The following is a 22,565-nucleotide window of genomic DNA, read 5'->3' on the forward strand; positions in this document are numbered from 1 at the left end:
GAGAAGAAAATAAGTTCTCATCTCAGAAGAAAAGTTCTTAGGTGCTATGGTATAGTCTCAGTTTCAGGGTGGAGTGTTGAGAACCAAGGAGACTTCACGCAGGTGAATCTCCACCAAGGTGATTCCAGCTTTAGTGAAAACATATAGCATCGCCAAAGCATGAACTCACCTGTGCTTGGTGTACTTTTCTAGCTGAGATGCCAGGTCAGAAAACTGGTGGGACCAAACTCGTGTTTGTGGTTGATGGCAATACGGGCACGCAGCTTAGTGAGGGAGGGAGGTGGTGGGTGAGGACAGTGGCCTGGGAGAGGGGTAGGGAGTAGAGCAGCATTCCTCAGCTGGGTGCAAAAGCAGCCAATGGCTTGGTTGGGTCTCCTTGAGGAGAACATACATTTGAGCGTCCCAAAAGCGGGGCCAGCACAGCCTTTGCAGGCTCTCGAGGAGCCCCTGGAGGCTCTCATCCCAGGAGGCGGCGGAGGGGACAGGTGCAGCTCTGCCTGCGTACCCACCGCCTCGAGAGGGGCGCTGGGGCTCGGCCCTGTGTGGCGGGGAGAGGCATGCAGGCGGCGTGCAAGTCCCAGGGAACGGCACCTGCGGGGTTTAGCAGCTGTTACAGGAGCTGCAGCAGGTTGTACGTAGCATGTGTTGTTCCGTATGTGCCTGCTTGCTGCTCAAGAGACCGGTTGAAATGTGGATTTAATTACCTACAGATGTTTCACAGGCAGAGGAAGAGCAAAAGATTAAAAATCCTGAAGAATGCTTATCGCCACTCTGGACAGCCCCAGCCTCTGCAGCGACACGTGGGCTGACTGGCAAGTGTGAGCGAGGGAGCAGAGGGAGCTCTGCTGCAACAGAGCCTGCGAAGGCTGTGCTCTGGCGAGCGCTCCCCTCGGCAGCAGAGGCCAGACAGCCCTTCGTCTGCACTGTGTGCAGAGTGGAAGAATCCAGAAACGACGTCTGGCTTGGTAACAGCCTGCTCTTCTGCTCCTGCTACCAGGAAAGATTGGATGGGGAAGCAGGGGAAAGAAAGAGGGTCTACTGCGTGTACAGCTGCACCGGGACAAGCGAGACTGACGTTGCATAAAGCACCCAGCACAAAACACGCAGATGTGGTCACCTGTGCACATCAACGCTTCTCCATGTAACCTGTTCCGCATGGTGCCGTGCCAGAATGGTAGCACTGCCAACATGTCCCAAAACCTGGGAGTCAATCTAGGCCTGGAAGTCCTTCATGAAACTTGAAACTGGGTTATATTACATTCAGCGCTATAACCTCATTCCAAACGCAGGGAGGAAAAGAACAGAATCTGGATGGGAGATTTTCCCCGAGTCAGACTTCTCGCTTTGGCACTGCCAGTTTTCATGACATGGCCCAAGCTGCAGTAGCACCAAAAACAAAGAAGGTTTTTTCAGAACTCAAGGACAAATGCAACATAAAAAAATAATAGTCCCAGCACGTGAGTGGGCAGCGATGTGTGCGGGCATGCAGCCTAGCTCAGCACAGCACAGTTCCCTGCGCACGGCAGGAACAGGAAGGGACAAAAAAAATAGATTTACAGTCAGGCTATGGAAAAACTACACTTGCAGCAAAACCAGCAGCTGCTCAGAGGACTTCGGAATTTCCTACTAACTAGTTGCCTTGCCTTAAGTGAAAACCTCCCTCACTTATGTGCTGTATTAAAGTTACCAGAGAAGCTCCATACGGCTTTGAAAGAGCTTCGGGGCCGGGAGGGAAGGGAGGGCGGAAGGAAGGGGGCATTCTGGGCAGCTCTGGGGAAACTCTACACGCTTTGTTTACAAACCCTGTACACTTTTTGTTTGGCTTCTGGATGTGTTTTATTCTTTCTCAGCTCCCTTTTCATCTCATCGTAGTGCCAGCCACACTGATGAGTGTTTATGCTTGTGAATTCCTGAAGCACAGCCAGTACCTTGAACTCCAGAGAATGAGCCTGAAATAACGTAAAAGGTCAGGGAAGTTCAAAGACAGAGAGGTGCTGTTTTCCTAGCTGGGGACACCACACTGTTCCCAACCACGCTGAGCTGCTCTAGGGACACAAGAACAAAGACTTCTCTCTTATGTCCTCCTGTTTACGCTGCTTTTTGCCTCCCTCACCTCACTGTTTTAACGGGACTTGTTTCCATGAAGCTTCAATTAAAACCACCAGGGATCAGTCTGGCCTGAGCCTGACCACTGCAGCGACATCTGATAGCTACTGGCACTTACAAGTCCTATCACCAAAGCAAAGGGGAAGTTTTTATCCCTACTGCTGGAGCCCCGCGGGCTCGTGGAGCAGGGATGAGCTCCAGAGCGCTGCTTCGCCTGCAAGCAGGTATCAGCTGTTGCGGCACCCAGACATCTGTACGCATTTCACCCACGGGAAGATAAGTCAGAGGATGACTTTTGGAGAGGAGAGGTTTCACTGAGCCTTGCTGGTTAGCAAGCCTGTCCTTCAGAAGCACGACGAATGCGCGCCTGGGCCAACGGGGCGCGTGGTGGGTACACGCAGCTCAGCTGTGCCGGGCAAGGACACAGCCTGGAGAGCAGCCACAGACGGCCTCCAGCACGTTGGGCACGGCACCCTGCGCTCTGCACAAAGCCGTTGCTCGCACGTCCAGCTGCAGACTGCGGGTTCATTAGCATGTGCGCATACACGACACGCTCGTTTGCGCAGCACCGCACCTGCCCCCCGCACCCCCATCCACAGGCGACGGGAGGCTGGGGAACGACCCAGGCTAACCTGAGCACTGGGTTTCACTTGCTTACGGCCTCTGCGATCTGCTTTGCCGTGAACCAGAGCTGCGGACCGAGCGACTCCAACAGCACAGACACTACTGAAGTCATTTCCAGACTCGCATCCAGCCTGCTCACAGCAATTACAACCTCATCTACAAACAAACCGCCTCAGGGACGACAGCAGCTCGCTGATATTAAACTCCATCCACACAAAGCACATGTGACATTTGAAAACATTTAAAACATAAAACATTAAAACACAAAATAGCAGCCTTTTATCCCCTCCTTGTCTAGACGGCACACCAGCCTTGCCAAACTCCAAATTGGCTCCGACGGAGTGTGTGATGCCAAGGGAGGGCAGGAGCGAGCTGGCGCTGCCGCGGGCCCCAGGGACAGCGAGGAAAGGCAGGGGCTGCCCGTGGCTGTGTGTACGTTCCTCCCGCTCACCCCACAGGCACCCCGCGCCAGGGCAGCGACACCTTCACGCGTTGCTGCAACCACCACCGCAAGGGACCTCCCAGGACCGCGGCTGGCACGCTGGTGATCGGCTGGATGGCCACAGGGCTGGGAGACGCTGGGGTCAGCAGCTTTGTCCTCAGGATGCTTCTACAGGCACCACGGGCTGAAATCTCTCACTGCTTTTTGTTTTCCAGTGAGGCACCCATTTGTTTAAGTAAAATTGACTGGAAATATATTTCAAACAGCTAGCAGGGTTTTAGATTATACATAAATTCATTTTAGATTATACATACATTCACTCTTTCGTTCTGCTTTGTAAGAGTGTGTTTTTCTCCAAGACATTCCTCTCCGCGAACACGCAATCCCAATTTTAGAAAGGGAAAAGAGCAGGAATGCCCAGCTCCCCGCAGCCATGATGCTGCTGTTCATCTTCCCTTCGACAGCGACTGCCAGAGACTCAGTTATCTCTGGACCTGTTAGGCAGGAGCCAGATGAAACCCTGTCTCTTGCTGCTGCACAGCACAGTCAATTCTGGCAGCATTTGTGTCTCTAAACTACCTATATATTGAATCTATTCTTGGAGATACATCCTGTAATTTGAGGGCAGATGAGTTCAGGACTGAGGATAATAAGTGACTGCAGGACTAGCCTCATTCAGCATCGCTACCCAGTATTTTTTCTCCAGAGGATTCTTGCCTCATTTCACTAGATGGAAGGATGCTAAAAATGAGCGGCTGTTCAATTCCTTTTTCTCCTGTACAGTCCTCTATTTGTCTACGCACACCTTGCTCCAAATGCAGCGGGACCGTTCCCCTTGTTGACATCTCTGGCAAAGCACTACAGCAACCTTTGCAAATCACTGTAGCACCTCTGCAAACTTTAATGCCTCTTCAGAGGACCTTTGTGAAGAGATCTTATTTCCATTACACAGGCGGGCAACTGAGACATCAAGAACATGATTTCGAAAGCATACAGTGATTCTGAACACAGAATGTGAAACACTGAGGGATGACATTTCTCAGAGGACTCGGAACCATGTGTTAGGTATTCAGAGGTACCACGTCGGAAGAAAGATAATGTGTGCTCACGTAATTAGCACTAGAACCTGATGCAAACACGCGAGAGTCATCTGAAATTTTCATGGATGCTCTTCTGTCTGCCATTGCCCAATGAGGATCTGTGCTGTTGCAAGTTTAGTAATTTGCTCTCTGTATTCTTAAACCTTCATCTACCTAAGCTTGCATAATAGTTATTTGCCAACTAAAAATTAAGCTCAGCAGAGAAACATTTTTATATAGCTTGGGGGCCTTTTGTTTTAGATACGTCACTCAAATGTGTTGCAGTCCCTCAAGCTTTTTCAGCTCGTGGCTGAGGCTCACAGCTGCTGGCACTTCCAAACTTCTCACATGTGTTTATTCCTGTAACATCTCAGACATGAGATCTGTTTTAAATTAAAAATTTAAACAACATTACTTTTCTCATTTGCTATCAATTATATTGCTGGAAGGAAGAGCTGGGCTTCTCTAATCTGTCTGTGCATATTCTACCAAACCAGCTCTCACTCTTAACACTTGGTTATTTGATTCCAGACAGACACAGTGACACATAGCTAAGTACAGCAGACCACAGTGTAAATCAATTACATTAATTATACAATATATACCTCTGATTGCATATGCTAATAGCAAGTTGTCAAAGCCGGGGAAGCAAGCCTCCTTCTGCAAGGCTCATGGTGGTGTGTTTCAGAAACACATAAATCACTTGCGGTAATCGCAGCCCGTAAAAGACATCGTCATGACTTCCAGTTCCAAATCAACAGCGTGCTTAAAAACCTACTTGTACATTACAGATTCAGCACCACAACGTCAGTACGTTTTCAACTAGTCAAGAGGAATTGAGCTGAGTGGGAAATTACTAAAAAACTAGGCAGCAATATTTTTTTTATGCTAACCAGATTGAACATATCACAGTAAAATTATGACTACAAGTTACTTACAGTGACTTCTTCCGAACTCTAAACATGACAGAGAAAGGTTAAAGACTGCAGTCCCCTGGACAAACAGAAATCACGAAGCTGAATTACTGTTTCAGGAGCACTTGAAATCCAGAGATTGAAATCTACCATTATGCACCTTAGAGGTATTTCAAGATGCATTTCAAAGAAATACCATAGTACTATGGCTGCATATGAGATTAAATCAAAGAAAAATCCGGGTTAAATGTCAAGAAAAGAGAGCTCTGTGGGAATGGAGAAGTTGTTCACACAAGCGTTCACGTGAACTCTATGGAAGGAGCAGGAGCAACAAGAAGAAACGAGATGCAGAAGAGCCCTCATCCACACCCGCCAGACGCATGGAGTGACGGAAAAAAAAGGGGGGTTTGGATGTTAGTTTTCAAGAATCTCTAAAAGTTCATGCAGTCTGAACATCCCTTCTGCTGCTTCTGCTTGCAAAGGAAAACGCTGGAGCTTCGTCACAGGCAACAAAGAGGTGTTCAAGGTGTGTCTGGCCACGTACCATTGCATTTACTAGGCAGCAGCACGCTCCGCTGATCAGCAGGTAGCTAGTTGCAGTCATGTGCCAAAAGCTTAATGTAGTTTAAAAAAAATAATAGAAAGCAACATTCAGCCAACTAAGTGTGAAATTTGCTGACTCTTCTACCCTTAAAACACCTCAGCAGTCTTCTGTAGGCCGAGCGAAATACAGAGAAGCGCTCTGTGCACTGCCGTGTAAGACTGCCCGCGGGGTGGATAAGGGCTACCCGAGGTGACCGCTTCGAAGGCATCAGGTTGTTATGGACCAATGCGTCCACGCTTCTGTGAGGAAATTAGACGGGTTTTAGTGCTACTTTGATACAAGTTTAGGCTTGTCTATAGAGAAAAGTTACTTGAATCAAAGAATGATGTGAATTAGAGAATAGTTTTTCCCCAGTTAACCCTTAACGCAAATGTTCTTTTTCCGTGAAGAGCCCACCGTTGCATAGTAAGCGTCATAAAACCGCTTGTCCACACAGTAGATGTAAAATTCCAAAATGCACTCACTAGCCTGAATACAAACTCTACCATGACATCAGGGGAAAACTGCAACACCAGAATTAAAACAAACCTGAAAGACAGACACCTTCAAAACAGACACCTTCTCATGGCACAGAGAGAGGGCTCCCGCCTGTGATTCCCAGAGAAGGGCCCAGGTGGGAAGTTAAGATGGAGGGATACATCAGAGGGACTACAGCAGTAGATGAGAGGTGAGATAAACAGAAATAGCTCCTCCTAGTAGGATAGCATTTGTTAAACATGTCTTGAGAAAAAAGCCACTAATTTTTTGCTTTGAATAAGAAAATTTGAATAAATTTAACACATATTCCAATCCTACACATCAGCTTTGTGTGACAGTTCAAACCAGTAGTAAATGTCTAAATCGGTTCTAATCTCTGAGCAACAATAACAGTTTTTCTTGGTTTTGAAGAAGTTGGTGAAGGTTTATTCAGGGTAACAGTGCCCACAAACTACACATATGCTTAGCTTTATCTTAATTCACAGTTCTCACAACGCTGAGATGCAAGGCTACGCAAGTAATTTGTTTAAAACCTGACACCTTTTAACAGAAACAATTCTCCTGCCAGCCAAAAGCCCCGAGGACAACACACGGGTCTTGAGAAGAGTCAGGTCAGGCTAAGGAGAGGGGAGGAAAAAACCAGGTGCTTGCAAACAAGTGTCCCGGAGACGACATGGGTCACTTTAATCTCTGGATGCTTGGAAGCTCACATCACACTTGGCTCCTGACAAGTACGGCGGAGTTCACACAACCAGTGATACTGTCGAAGAAGGAAGAGACAGTCCCCGGGGAAACTCCAGAAGGCATGAAAGTGATGCTGCAATGTCTGCCTCCCCTACCTCATTCTATCAGTGATGCTCATTGGCTAAGGGAAGGAGGAGTCATCATTTCATACCTGAGCAATGAAACACTTCCTCATGCCTGGGATGCAAACAAATCCCCTCATGCGCTCCTAGAAGAACATTATGTAAATAGAGTTTGGTGCAAAATGCCCAAAAGGCCCATTAGCTTTGGAGTAACTTCACTTTCCTGAGGGAACACACAGGAGCTAAGAGGAGGGTGAACCTATAAGAAATCCAACTCATCTTCAGATGCGTTTCTCCATTTCAGAAGGCATTTGTTGCAGGCTTTTCAGGGGAAGAAATGCTAATCTGAGTGCTACAATGAAGACTTGTTTACAATACAGACCTGCTAGCTGAATCTGAGAGCTGGGCCATCTGTATCATCCTAACAACGACACTCCTGAGAGAAAGGATGAATTGCCCCTTCCCTTCTCTCATTCACCGCTACGCACCTAGTGCAGGCTGCAAATCATGAAAACTCCTTCGAACTCAGTGAGTGCTTATGCCTAGGGAGTGTAAGATGCAATTGCCTTATTTCAGCATTTACGTCTCAGTTATACTTCACATGCAAGCAGCAACCCTTTGGGTAGGGAGCTACAAATTGTTTTCTTCTGGCCACTCAAGCAGAAATTTCCAAAGGACAGCATGGAGCACATCACCATCCCTTCCTGAGCGGGAAAGGGAGCACCAGACATGCCTGTAAGGCTCCCTCAGAGTTAGAATGTGCGTTTCAGACTGAGTAGTCGACAAAAAGTAAAGATGGAGGCAGAAGTGAGAAGCTGTGGAGCCTGCCAGTACATCTGGGAGCAGCAGCAGGCCAGCTCGCTCAACAGAGAGCAGGAGATCAGGACTGGCAGCGCAGCAGTCACAGGGCAGCATTTCCCAGATTACACTGATCCACATCCTGCCCCCAAGTGATTTTATCAGCTGTGCTCTTCCTCCTCCCAACTGAAACTCCACTGTTCCTGAGATACGATCAGAATAGTGCAGAGATGCCCGTTCCTTCTGCACAGAGCTCTTCCCATCGAGCTCTATGTGCCTCCCCCACTGGGAAATGCTGCTAAAGGAAATGCTTTGGGAAAATGGGAATAAAGCAAAATATAGCCCAAGGCAGCCAGGCAGCTTTCCACAAACAGAGTATGAGATAGCAAAGAGCAGATCCACTGTGGCGGGGAAAGCATGCAACAGAAATGGGAGAAGGCACAGAAATAACACTACGTTTGGACAGGGCAGCATTAACATTCTGAAGTTGGGAATTTAAGCAGTTCTAGGCGAAAACCCTCCTGCAGTAACCTGTTTATCTCTTTGCAGAATAGGAAGAGGAGATCTAGTAGGTGACTAAATAAGGAGGACAACAGACTTGACCCACAACAGAAAGAGAAAATGGCTTGCAGACTAATTAATCTCCTCTTGATTTAGATGGACTCCAATTGATCACAAGATAATTAAAAAAGGAAGTTAGAAGAATTCTGAAGACACCATGAAGCCAAGGAATGAAACCACTTTTAAGAAGGTAAGAGTTTGTGTGGAAGGGACCGCGCAGTGACTGTATAGCTGAACAGAAGAATTTCTGAGGATGGTGCGATGGCAAGTCCACGTCTATCTGATACACATCATTCTGAAGAGGAGCTGAGAGGATACTGGAGCACTGTATTTATATAACATAATAATCCTACATGTTGGCTTTCACAACCTGTCTGTGGTGAGCAAGGAGCAGTTTTTCTCTCGCTTCTTTGATGCATCATTTGGCTCAGTTTTTTTTCCCGTTTTTTTGCTTGGTTTGGCCATCCTCTAGGGTGCTGATGATTGCCCACATCCAGAGAGAAGACAGAGAAAACTGCACTGGGGCTCAGAATGTCGCATTTTATCAGTGGCCTGGCTGGTTACGTCCTGTCCACGTGCTTAAGGGTTATATTCAGCATTAGAGGTCAGAAGCAAATCCCTTTCTCCTGTTTCAACTACCCTGCAATCTTTTTTGAGAGAAGGTGATGGTTTTAGTCACTCTTTCTCTCTTCCAAAAGAATACTGCAGTTGCTGTTCTTGGTCTTTAAGACTTAATTTTGGCAGTGCATGGTAAGACTCTGTTGACCATACATGGCAGTGGGAAGAATGGGTGTTCTGAGGACCCTTCTGAACTAGAGACCCCTTGCCAGGCTGAACTACGAAAATGCGTGTCAGGGTGGGACACGGCAGCACCTTTTAGTCCTGACTTCTTAGATGACTTAAGAAAATTATCACCTTTAAATGTCTTCAACAGTAGTATTAACCAGTGAACTGTATTTAACAGTTTTGTAGTAACTGGTGAGTAAAATGCTATAATCAAATACATGAGGAATACACAGAATTCCAAACATCCCCCAAAACATACTGACATCTATTTCACCATTCCAGCTTAAAGCACAAACCCAGTTCATCTAGTTATCTGTTTCTGACACCAGCAAATACCTTGATCCCTCAAAGGAAAGTGACTCTCTCTGCCATTAGTCCATAAGACAAGTGGACAACACAGTCACAATGCTCAGAGATGCTCAGACTGAAACTTCAAAGCTTCAGTGCGTGTGTCCATTTTACTCACTTCAACAGAAGCATTCCCCACAGTGTCGATCACAAAACTATGTCCAACTCCTTAAAAGAATTTCCAGTCTTTGTCTTTCCAGCACTGCTTCCTTACCCAAATCAAGAAATTAGAATAGAACAGCAGTCACATGAATTATTCCTAATTCCTTCACTAATATCACAGAATCTCACTTCTTCTATGATGCATAATACAAAGAACACATCTGTTTAACTTTTTACAGCAATTGAAATGGATACCACCTAGCAGTTGATTTACTTCACTGCCACATTAGATCTTCCTGAACTTGTTAGCCTGATGCAAGTTTCGCAAGAAGATAGGCTACCACTGTTTTCGACACGAACTGTGATGTCATTTGGTAATTCTTTTGAAGATTAAATGACTTTAAACATATTGTTATCACTTTAAAATAGCAATAATTTAATCTTCCAAAAGTATAGCACGCAATAGTACATATTACATTTTTGCAATCTTTTCAAGTTACAAATTATTTTCTCTCCACTTTGGATTAAAAATTGATGCAACTGTCTAGCAGTTTGAAAATCAAGACTGCACACAAAAAAGTCCTTTCAACTCCCACTGAAAGAAAAAAAAAGGAAGAAAAGAAAAAACTGTAGGCAATGATGTCCCAAAACGATCAACTGTATTGAATTCAACCATCATAGTTCAGGTACTATGTAATTATGCATATTACACTTGCTTCTGTTTTCTCGTGATCTGCTGCATACCTACTGCAAAACAGATTACGAGATAATTAGCGAATACAGACATGTGGTAAGTGTGCAGTTGTAACTGGAAAAAGGTTACAAACGTGATACTCGGAGGAGTGCAGACACTCTAGAGCAGTACCTTGAGCAGCATATGTCTCTAGATGAATTTCCAGAAGTGCACCCTCTTTGCTCTCTTCCCTAATCCTCTCATTCATACAACTCCATGCATTAAAAACACAAAGACACTGATTTAGATAAAATTATCTCACTCCATTTTATTTAAGATTTTCTTCTCCAGTTAGTAAAAGAAAGATGTGTCTCTCTTTATACATATGTACAAGTTCAGTTATAAAAATAGACAGCACATTCAAAGAGAAAAAAAGGCTTGGCATTTGTCTGATTCCCTCTAAATATCATATATACATGTGAATAGGAGGGGAAGGGGGAAGTCCTCATGAGTTAATTAAACGCCACCTCCCCCTCAATTATCCCCTGCAAATCTGTTTAAAAATCAATCTAACTAAGCTCAGTTCTGCTATTTTCAGGTGTGCAAATTAGAGGCAGAGCCAACAGGAAGCACTCGCTCCACACTGTAGGACGCCAGGCAAAGGATTTGGGGTTGGAAAAAAATTATAATAATAATAAAAAAAGTCATCTTCTGCTGTCACAGCCCAGACCTGCAACTCAACTTGCTTCTCTCTCAAGGGATGAAAGTGCCCCGGCAGAACAGCCTTTTAATTCCATGTGTCAGACAGAAAAACTGCCCCACACCTAAATCTCAGTGCAATGCAGACGATGCTTACAGCAAAGCAAGGGGCTACGGGGGAGGGGTGTGTGTATGTGTGCATTGAGAACGGGGAAGGAGCAACCAGAGAACGAGAACACAGATGGGCACTGGCAGCACTGCCTTCTGTCAGCATTATGGGACATGGCTACTGGTACCTGCACACTGCAGTGAACTCAACCAAGCTCGTATGTGTGATGATCACAAAGATGAAGGGAAAACACACTGGAAGAACAGTCAATGGATGGCCGGGATAGGAGACAATTTTTTCCCCAGGATTTGGCTGGAAGGGAGAATGGCACAGTTCTCTTTCTCTCAGGACTGGTTTTTGTTGCTCCCCTCTGCAAGCTGCAGAACCACACTCACGGTGGTATTGTGAGAGGAGCAGCAGCAAACTCCTCCTCGGCACTTCAGCTTTCCCTCTTCTTGAGATTTGTACAAATAGAGCCTTATTTTGTTTCTAAGCTTTCAAGAATTCTGCACACCTCAAGAGTAAGTGGAATCATTCTGAACACACTGAGTGTTCATGCTGATGAGAACTCTGAAATGCAAACAAAATCACTGGCTTGGGGCTTCTACCACTGCGTGAAGCAGAGGCAGTGCTGCTGCTCTAAACAGGCCTGCCAGCGCTCTCTGTATTCTGCGGCTCTGAACCTGCTCCTGACAGATGGTGCTGGAAAGAGTCCATTCCCTTGAAATCACCTGAGACACCTTCCTTTGCCTTTCAAACTTTTAGAGAGCCCAGAGGTCCATGCTAGAAGAATCCAAGATTTGTTTTGATCACACAACATCTTCAGCTTAGCCCCCAACTACCCCCGCGTGTACACTGACCAGCTGCCAGTACGAAAATGTCTTGTGACTTGACAGGAGGTTCAGATAATGGTTTCAAAGGATAAAACTAACGCTGGGTTCCACCTCAGGCTAGAAGAGAGCAAGTACGTTGGTGTGACTTCAAGCACACAGAGCTGCAGGATATTGCATGGAGCAGCTGGATGCTTTCTTGGGAATCTTTGTCAGATGTGTCAATAAAAGACAGGCTGACACTCTCCCAGCTACCCCAGAGTCCTTCCCTCCCCCTTCTCGCAGTGTCTGCAAACATAGTTTTTTGGAATACACATAATCAAAGTGCTCACATAAACCACCCACTCCCATTGTGCTTTGATTTTCTTTTCAGACACGCGCTGGACAGCAACAAGGCATTCGTTTGCATGCCTTCAGCTGGCAGGGTGGTCTGCTCTAAAAGCCAACGCAGTCCAGACAAGCTTTGGGGGTTCAAGATTACTACCGACTACCTGAGGTGTGGGCACCTTTGCTTTGCTTCCGAATTGGAGCTTCTGATATGAGACTGCTGGTCAGGTTTAAGCTTTTGGGGGTCCCACAAACACTGTTTCCTTTGCTCAAAGGGGAGCTCAAGGGAGAAGAGGCGCTTGAAGGTCCAAAATCTGCAAGTCCAGAAGGCCGAATAATTGCAGTTTGCAGAGGGCTACTTGCAGACATGCCTAGCAACAGAAAAAAAGGATCAAATGCCATGTAAGCATATTATTCCACTTGTGGCTCTTCAACAACAAACAATATACCAACAATCAGTCTCAAGACCACCCTGTATTCATGATTTATCAGAGTTTAATTAAGAGAGATGTCCTTAAGATACAAATCATCTTGCTAGTTATACCCTGGGCCACCTTCAGTTGGTGTAAAGCTGAAGCTCCATCACCATCAGTTTAGCAGATTTCAGAACCTGATGCTGTAACTTAAACATGACGGCAATACAGGAAAGCCACAGCCATGAACATGGGATAAACAATATTCAATTTATCTGGACACCAAAGTAAAAAACAAGAAAGAGGAAAAGTATTTGGTATGAGGTAATTCGAAGGGCATACGAAACTTCTGCAGGGCTAGCCTCTCACGGTCATCTGCAGTGGAACTGGCTATCCTCTCACACCATCACCATGTCACACTGTGTATTGCCTGGATCTCAGAATGTAACGGACAAGCAATACCAACAATACTTAACCTATTTTTTGACAGGCTGTAAAGAATCACCACCCAGACTCATGTGGCTGGTTCTGCTCTGCGCAGTCTGCTGCCTCCCCTTCCCCACGTACCTTTCGAGACGTTGTACCCGTACGCTGCGTATGCTGCTGCAGAGGCTGCCGCTGCCCCTGCTTTGGCACCTGCCATTGCAGCTGCGCTTCCTGCTATTGATTTCCGGCTTCTGCCTTTCCCAGTGCCGCCTTTTGATCCACTGCCTGAACCTTTGGGACGACCCCGACTTCGACTTGACTGACCTCTCCCAGCGAGAGGTGTGTCTTGCATTGAAACACCTGAACAAAAAAAGAATGTTAAAGCAATAACTGCTACAGTATTACTGATGACTCACAAATTAATACAGCACCATAACTACCTACCATTTACATTAATATTGTTCCTGTTAACTGACACTGTTCATCTACATTAACACTGTTAGCAAGCAGTGATCCCATGAAAAGAAATTACGTATACAAAACTTCACTCTTCTTATCAACTTCACTCAGATCTTATTAACTCCAACTACTTATTACTACTATGAATCCAATCCACAAATAGGTGGAGGATTCTGGCTTCGACTGCAGGATGAAGCATTTTCTTATTTGAAGATAGATGTGAAGTTTCTTCCATTTGCAACCTCTAAAGAAACTCGTCAAGAACTATGGCTCTACTTATTTCAGTGCAGAAAACTATGGTAGTTAAAAACATTTGCCATTATTTAATATGGCCGCTCCATACAGCGGCTCCAATCACCCTTTGGAAATACAGAACTGATTATAAGCCCAACAGCAAATTCAAGGGAAAGCTTAGAGATTAATAGTTCTGTGGTTGTCTATAATTTGGGAGTATGCACATAATGGAAGGAGAGCCCTCTACAACACAAAAACAAAGCACAAAACTTTTAAGAGCAACTAACACAGAAAAGAGGAAAAGTGTGGTGAATGAGAGACTATAAACAGATTTGCTATCAAATCCGAAGCAATTTCTCAATGAAAAGGCATTTTTTCCCCCAAATCTTGCCAACCATTCATATACTCTGGCTAAAACGCAGAAAATGTATAACCTAGCCATATAAAGTCAATGTTCAATAAACGTTAGTACTAAGTCAAGGAAAAAGTACTGACCATTCATGGTATCTGAAACTGAGCCAGTAATGGAAGCAGGAGAGTTTGTTGCCCTTGACTGAGGTGCTGAAGAAGCTGGATCATCCACAATCACAAGCATATCACTACTGCTCTCATCGGGAGGGATAGAGCCCATATGTAATTCACTGCTGATGGATATCTAAACATGACACAGAACAAAGCCGTTAGCTTCTCAGGTTAGGAAAGGGAAGGGTACAAACATAATAAGATCCTTAAGAGACATCCAATCACAAGTAATTAATTGGTACTTGTTCTGTGCTCTCTCATTTTCTCTGTGTGAGACTAGCAGCATGATACATAATCTGCCTAATCACACCACACCCTCTATTTACATGCTGAGCAGCAGTAAAGACTAGAAGCTACTGAATTTCAATTCATGAAAATAGATGTTAAGAAGTAGGAGACTACTGGGCTCAGCAGAAATTTAAGAAAACTGCTGTTCAACTGTGCATCTTCAACTGCAAGAGAGGAAACAATATGATTCTTAACATACTACTACTGTTAATACAAATCTTTGCCAATATGGAAACAATGCAACGTAGAAATCTGTAGAACAGAACATACTTGCCGCCAAAACTGGTCTGCAATTCTTTACAAAAGGACGAAAGAAAATAAGGTGTGTGCCACTGAGAACTTACTATTAAATTGCAGAGAAAAACCACACTAACAAAGGCAGGAAAAAGGGAGAAGAAATTAAGTGGGACTGCAGGCAGGAATGGAAAAATTTCTGGGGCTGAAAAGGAGGACAGTGAGGGTACGAGCCTGCTGTAAGAAAGGGGAGGCAGAGAGCAAACGCAGAGGGGAATAACAGAATGTCAAATAACATGAGGAGCTGTAAGGCAGCTTCTTAGCTGCTGTTACGTTTTCAACAAATTTCCATGGTTCACCTTTAAGACATTTCACTTCCCCACATACTCGAAGTTCTACACTAGCTAAAATAACAGAAAGCAAGAATCCTACAGGATGTAAGGCCACAACAGAAACAGTATATAGTTTCAAGCAGCAGTGAGGCTTACCTCACTGAAAGGGCTGGGCATGGCAGAGTCTACACTAATGAAGGAGTCATCCCCATCAGCAGACAGGTTGGAGTTATCAGCCGAGGGAACAAATGGGATCACAAGGTTCATGCTCTCTTTCTTTCTCTTCCCATCCAATTCATCCTCCTTCTTCTTCTGAAATAAATAAAACAATACCAGGAATGAAAAAGATGATAAAACATAAGAAAGGGAATAAGCAACCCAAAATCTCAACATCTAATGCAGCATTGTAACTCCAGAATGCCAGGTCCAGAATTTCCCAAAACAAGTTTCTGAAGGACACAGTAACAGATCCCTTAAAGGTTCCTCCTTTAGATTTAAGTAGGGTGTTTTGTTTTTTTTTTCCTTCCTAAGGTAGCTGGAATGATGGAGAATTACTGTTACAGAATTACTTTGATTTCCATTACCTTTTGGAATGAGCTTGACATGCTTTAACATACACAAAATTCCAACAATTAATGCAAAGCCTCCCTGCCTCCAAAATTCACAATTTTCATACACTAGTTTTAATGATCTTTTTTAAACAAACTGATCTTCCCTTGTTCCATGGAAGCCACATAGCTATACAGGTTTTATTTGTGTTTGGTGTTTCATTTACATTCCCTTTTGTCCTTACAGAACAAAATCTTGATTAAGTCAGCATTTTATACGCCACAGAATGATCAGTTGATCATTTATTCAAGCATGAGTCCTCAAATGGTTGTCTGTAGACTACTGGTGATTGACAGTGTTGTTTGGGTGCGCAGTACTTCCTTATTTTTCAAGTTGCTAATGATATTAAAATACAGCTAACTATGCATAATATATTTTGTAATATCCCTCTTCTGTGTAAGGAAGTGCCACAGACTGCTGTTCAATGGTGAAGGGAAAAAGGCTTTACTCATTAGACTGCCTTTGCAGAAAACATTTCCACACCACACAACACTGAGCCTGAAGCTCTTCTGGCTCTGTCACTGACACCATCAACCCCTTTGCATCAAAGTACCTTTTCAGCATATTTTTCCCTTTTACGTTTACGTTCCTTCACACGATTCGTTTCTTCTTGCTGTCGCTTCTCTTCTTGACGCTGACGCACTGTCAGAAAAGAAATACAAAGTCGTCACCACTGGAAAGACATTTCATATCCTTTTGTGAATCTTCTTGAAAGAACTTCTAGTTCTGACAGAACTGTGCAGAAAAGTCAGCTGTATTAAAACTAAAACACACTGAAAACACTACTGTATTAAAACTATTTGTATCCAAATTACTAAAAAGTCTTCCAGTGAAGTTCTTCTTTCAAGAACATAACAGCATGTACCTTTAATACAGCTTCAAAAGTATGATGAAATACAGCATTTTTACTAATACTTTTCTTGTCATGACCTACATAATTCTTGTCAAAGCTCTGTCATTCAGGAACAATGTATTGATCCTGAAGGAGTGCCAATAAAAGCTTGATCACGTCTCTCTTGTGCACCTTCATCTTTCAGCTCAGCAGTGATATGAAATCAGCTTGTACTAACAAGAGTTGGCAAGACAAAGAGAGCCAGGAAACAGAAGTTGTTATCAGCAATACATGTGTTTGTAGAGATAAAAACACAGATTTCATAAGCTAATGAAGTGGAAGACGGGGAAGATGCTGCTACACAAACTGCACATACATTTCTTTTCTAGTTCCTCATCATCCAGCAGAAGGCTGACCACCTCTTTTGGCTTCAAGGTGTCAGGTTTGAAATTGCCACCTGAAATCACCATTCGTTGGATCTAGAAGGAAAAAAACAAGAGAGAAAACAAAAGGGAAAAATTATTCGAAGCAGCCTCGAACCATTCTCACAACCCTTCACTGAAAGCCAGCCAAAAAAGATGCCAGTGCATCTGTGTAAATCAGAATTGACTCAACTTCTCTATCATACCAAAGTCAGTAGCAAAATTACAGGGAAGATTTATTAAGAGTATGATTAAGAGTATAAAATATAAGCAACTGAGCTAGAAAGCAGAAAATTGCCATCCCTTGTGCAAAGCTGCACTTCTTCTCAAGCACTATGTAATAAACAACAAATGATTAACAATAGTATTAATAGTATTAACAAATGATAACAGTATACTGCTGAACAAAAAGAAAAATATACTCCTGCTAGGTATAAATTACCAGTCCAAATTTTCAAGTCATCTGCGCAGAGGATCATGCAGATCACATTTTTACAGGGTACAACATTTTTAGTCTCCTTGGCTGGAAACTAAATCTCCATACTGAGTCAGTGTCTCAGTTTAAGCAATTCACTCAACTTCTATTAATGGCACTATATTTAAAAAAAAACACCAAGAAGAGTTGTAACTTAGCAAGAGAACAAGCTTTAGCATAAGCCAATTTTGATGATTTGGATCACCAGCAAAAAGACACACTTTATATTCAGGTTGGTATTGGGTGACTCTAGTGCAGTATCCTAGAGAAAATGGCTAAGTTTCAACAAGTTTCAACGTGAATGCATGCAGCTGGAGATGCTTCAGTTGCTGCAGCACCATGATCAGCATCTAATTCAGACAAAAGAAACCCCAAGTACACAAAACATCTGAATGTTGTATATAGTATATCTACTGCTACCAAAGAAAGCGAATCCGCTTCATTTTTTCTTGCCAATAAAGTGTCATGAGGTTTAAAGTTTCTAATACACTTACTGCTTGATGCTGCAAGACACTGAGCTCTTCTGGCAACCCTCACACCTCAAATAATTTTCACTTTATTATCTTCCAGATTTCTTGAAAAAAAAAATCAGCTGTGGTATAACAGTATAACATGAGAGAAATCTGTAGCCCTAAGAGCTTAAAGAAGCTCTAGTCTTAAAGAAGCCTGAGTAGTTTCATTGCATCGTAAGAAATAGTTCTCATGAAGTCATAGTGTAAATAATTAGTTTCTTCCGAGTTCATATAATGCAGCTGTAATGCTGCTGTGTTAGGGACGCAGATTTGTTTATTTGAACAAAGACATTCCCTTTTGGCTTCTCTTCTGTCTCCCTGCAGATATTTTTTCTGTTTCTTTACTCATTTTGATACGTTTTTCCTGATACTGTTTCTGTAATTTCTTGTTCCAGATTATTTCTTTGTTCCTACCTCACTCTTTTCCTTAGCCCTTTGTAAGATGCGCTCCTCAATGGTGCCTTTACATATCAACCGGTACACAGTGACTTGTTTTGTTTGACCCAGCCTGTGTGCCCGGTCCATGGCTTGCTGGTCTACTGTTGGGTTCCAATCACTGTCATAGAAAATTACCTGCAAAAGAACACCAGAACAGAAAGGATTAAATAAAACCATACATTTAGAGCACCTGGTGATTAAACGAACAAAAATCCAATATACTGATAAAAATAAAAGTTCTGCTAGCTATATACCCCACAGAATTATCGCCCCACTGCACGCTGTGTTAACCTAGCTTTGCCCAGTCCTACGAAGTCTTTTCCAGTGCATCCACATTAATTCAAACTAATGGACACTGTGAATGTTTCAACTTCCACAGAATGTCTTGAATATCTTCTTTAACAAATCTCCTTTGGAGGCACAAAATTCCTAAGTTTGTCACCACATTAAATCACTCATGTAATTCATTATAGGGTAACCACATCATGAACCCATTTTAGTGTTACTTACCTTCAGAAGAAAAAGCCCATCAAATTAGAATTTCACATAAAAAGTAATACTCCAATTTTTTTTTCTTTCAAACCTGGGTAAAGTCTAGTCGAACACTTCTAGTAGTTTTACTACAAAAAACTGAAATGCCACATCACATTCATATTGCATACCTTTCCAACCGTACTTTATGCACAGTAAGCATACAAAAAAAAAAAAAACCACACCTGAAAAAAATCTTAGATAGCAAAGTAAAGTATTCAGAAAGTTACAAAAACACAGAAGTCAAAAATGCTTGTGCAAGGAGCCTGCAGGAACATGCCTGTCCTTCCATCTGTTTATTTCCTCTGTTGAAGCAACTTCAATCGAGAGAACTTTTCAGTCTGAAAATCCTACAGATAGTTGCTTGCTCCCAATTTCTTTTAAGTTACAGGAAGATATGACGGGGCATTTAAAAAATAATTATGTATTATTTTTGATTCAGAGATCTTTGGGTTTTGTGTGGCTAAGGATTACAGTCTGTCTTGAGGTCAAATCTGCACGCACGCAAGGTACTGGGTTTCTAGAAGCACAAGAATAGCTGTTACTGAAGAGATTAATGGTTCATGTAGGTCAGTATTCCTTCCCTAGTGACTAGCGGCAGCTGCTCCAGAGTGCAAATCCTTGTAATTCACCTAAATCAGTATGCTTTTACACCTTGGGCGAGTAGAGGGGGAAGCAATTTATCCTTCCTGACTAGCTCACATCCAACTACAAATGACTTTGTACTTTTAGAGGCATTGCTTCATTCTTCTGTGGACAGAAAAAAGGGTAACCGATAGCTGTTCTACTGACTCTTTTGCACAAGAGCAAACAGTCGTACATGAAACAGCATTCACTGTATGAAAGTGTTATTTGCATCTGCAGACCCCTTCAATCACCCAACTCCCTTCTAGACAGTGGTACTAAAGAATGGGGGGAGAAGGAAAGTACTTCCAGCTGCAACCAAAAACTGTGTACCGTGTCCAATATTCTACAACTTTATCATCAAGATAACACTGTATTGTAAATAAAAGCAAAGTAAACAAGGTTATGCAATTTCATGATGTGAATGGCAGTACTAAAAATATTGATCAGCATGGCTAAGACAGTGCCAACTTTCATGAAGAAAGACCAATTTTCCTACATAACTTGTGAAGCTGGGAGGCAGGAGATGAGCAGCGTGGGAAAAACGGTGGTTGGAGGCCTATGAGGCAGCAAAAGCAAAGAAGTATGTATACTGAAAACTAAACACCAGTAAGCTGATTTTTTTAATTCTGTATTACTGTACCAAACTTCACCTACCGTATCTGCAGCTGTAAGGTTAATGCCCAAGCCTCCAGCTCTTGTGCTTAACAGGAACACAAAAATATCATTCCTGTAGAGGAAAGAGAATAAAAGCCCCTTATTTTGTACATGATAAAAAAGAAATAACCACAGAAGTAAATTTTTGACCCATATAAAGTGATCAGGGCTATTTCTATTACTTGAACACTTCAGAACATTCTGTGCTGTTCATTCATGGTCAGGAAAAAACCCATATGAATGAGTGAGAGAAGTGAATCTACAAATCAGGACTGTCAGAACACGCAAACATCCAGTTTGCAATAACAGCTTATTAATCTCTGTCAAAACAAACCAAGGCTTGTTTATCTTGCCCACATTGGAAATTAAGATTTCATACGGACAAAGAACAGTTTATTGTTTCACAGAACTGACTGATTTTAAAAACATCTTGCCTTAACAAAGCTCAATTGATAAAGAAAGAAAAATAAATGTTGAAATCGCGTAGACGCAAGTTTTGCTCTAAATTTGGTGCTTTGAACAGAACAAACAAGGAGACAGGTCTACAGGTAGGATGACCAAGTACTGATGAAATCTCACTCAAGTGGTAACAGTGAAATTAGGATTTCTGCTACGGTTGTGAACCTCACTAGTGCCAATGGGGGGTCAGCAGTATTTAAAAATGTTTAACACCACATCGATCTGTGAACAGGTTGACGCAAACAAAGCAGACAGTACTAGTAAGGACTCCAAAGAGGCTAACATACTGTACTTCGACAGTGACAGAGCAAGGTCCTCTGCTTCAGACAAGACACTCTGCAATGCCACGTCCTTTTGGTACCACGCTGTTTGTACACCAGTGCACGCAAAATTAGTAAAGCACCAGGAACTCTTGCTGAATGAGCAGCATGGGACATTTCCTTCTTGACTAACTGTGTGTAGGCAGTCTGTCCTTGACAGTCCACTCATCAGATCTAAAAGGTCTTTCTTGCCCATCCTGGAGGAAGTGTGGGTGTATTGCAGGCTATTACGCACATGCTAGTACAACTCAACAAATGTGAAAAACTAAGGGTTTTGGAATCCATATCCTTGAAGGTCAAGTAAAATTGACTATTTCTTCAGGACTTAAACTTCAAGACATTCACAAGTACCTGGCAAGACTGTATCGTAAAAAACAGACTCCAAACAACCTGTTCTGGTCTAAGGTAAGATTTCCCCCACTCCCCTAAAGAAATGGCCAATAGATAACAGAAATAATTATGAAAGCTATAAATTAACACACACACAAAAAGTGCCAAGAACTATAAAATTACAAATAGAAGGTTTTTGGCAGTCCAAAATCTAAGAGTACAAAAATCCACCCTGAGCTATGGACAGCTGGGAGAAACTGAAGCCGAGCTGTCAATCTCTAGACTTTATCTTGCAGGTACAAAGCCAAAGGAGTCAGCCGATGCCTGTTCACAATGTAGGCAATCCTTGGCCAGGAAGTCTTTTCACTGTTGTAACAACAGTGGAATGCGCACACAGAGAGTCACCTGAACATCCAGCTGTGAAATGCTTCTGGAAATGCCATATGGGAAGGAAAGAAAGTGGACAGTGCCACAGACTACAGGAACAGATGATCACTGCATAGCTATACACCTTCAGCACCCTGCTAGGATATCCTGCAGGACAGTTTAGTCTGTCAGGCTTTTTTTCCTGGAAATATTTCTCATAAGTAAATCATGTGTAAGAGGAACTCAACTAACATTTTAAGAGGAATTCTTGTTTAGACTGGCTGACCTCTATTTCAAAGGGATTTCCTGCCAAAATGATTATTTTTCTTCAGTTGTTCTATTCATTAATAAAAACAAATTCTGTTCATTAATAAAAACAAATTTCTTCACTTCTTCTGGTTAAAGGACCTTAAAGGAAGAAGAGTCAGGGTTCCAGAGGACAGCATAATCTGCAAGGAACCCGTTTCTGACACATGGAAACAGGCAGAAAGGTACTGCATAGTCCTCTTGCTTCAGGTATTTAGCACACCTCTGTTTCAGGTTTTATCACTCCGAGGAGTTCACTAGCAGACTCATCACTGCAACACAGTCCTTCAGGTCTTTAAGCCTCATGAACCACTGGCCTGAAAGGCTGTATATGGCTTCCCATCATATCTTCAGCTGTGACAGAACCATAGAATCACAGAATGGTTTGGGTTGGAAGGGACCTTCTCTAGATTACCTAGCTTCAACTCCCCTGCCATGGGCAGGGACCTTGGGACCGCTAACACAAGGACTATTCTCTAGTCTGGAATGTT

General features: G+C 43.2%; 1 protein-coding gene across 1 annotated transcript in view; it reads right to left on the bottom strand.

The window, feature by feature from the left end:
* Positions 1 to 10,559: 10,559 nt before the first annotated feature.
* INO80 (INO80 complex ATPase subunit) overlaps positions 10,560 to 22,565 on the bottom strand; it is a 72,822-nt gene continuing 60,816 nt past the window's right edge. The window contains exons 29-36 of the mRNA XM_075426107.1: positions 20,294 to 20,366; positions 18,458 to 18,616; positions 17,011 to 17,113; positions 16,356 to 16,444; positions 15,350 to 15,505; positions 14,313 to 14,472; positions 13,266 to 13,484; positions 10,560 to 12,656 (exon numbers count right to left, since the gene is read on the bottom strand). Coding sequence (XP_075282222.1) covers positions 12,439 to 12,656; positions 13,266 to 13,484; positions 14,313 to 14,472; positions 15,350 to 15,505; positions 16,356 to 16,444; positions 17,011 to 17,113; positions 18,458 to 18,616; positions 20,294 to 20,366 — 1,177 coding nt within the window. The 3' untranslated portion in view covers positions 10,560 to 12,438. The remainder of the gene's footprint in view (positions 12,657 to 13,265; positions 13,485 to 14,312; positions 14,473 to 15,349; positions 15,506 to 16,355; positions 16,445 to 17,010; positions 17,114 to 18,457; positions 18,617 to 20,293; positions 20,367 to 22,565) is intronic.

The sequence above is a fragment of the Opisthocomus hoazin genome, chromosome 7 (assembly GCF_030867145.1).
Source record: "Opisthocomus hoazin isolate bOpiHoa1 chromosome 7, bOpiHoa1.hap1, whole genome shotgun sequence".
NCBI classification, from domain to species: domain Eukaryota; kingdom Metazoa; phylum Chordata; class Aves; order Opisthocomiformes; family Opisthocomidae; genus Opisthocomus; species Opisthocomus hoazin.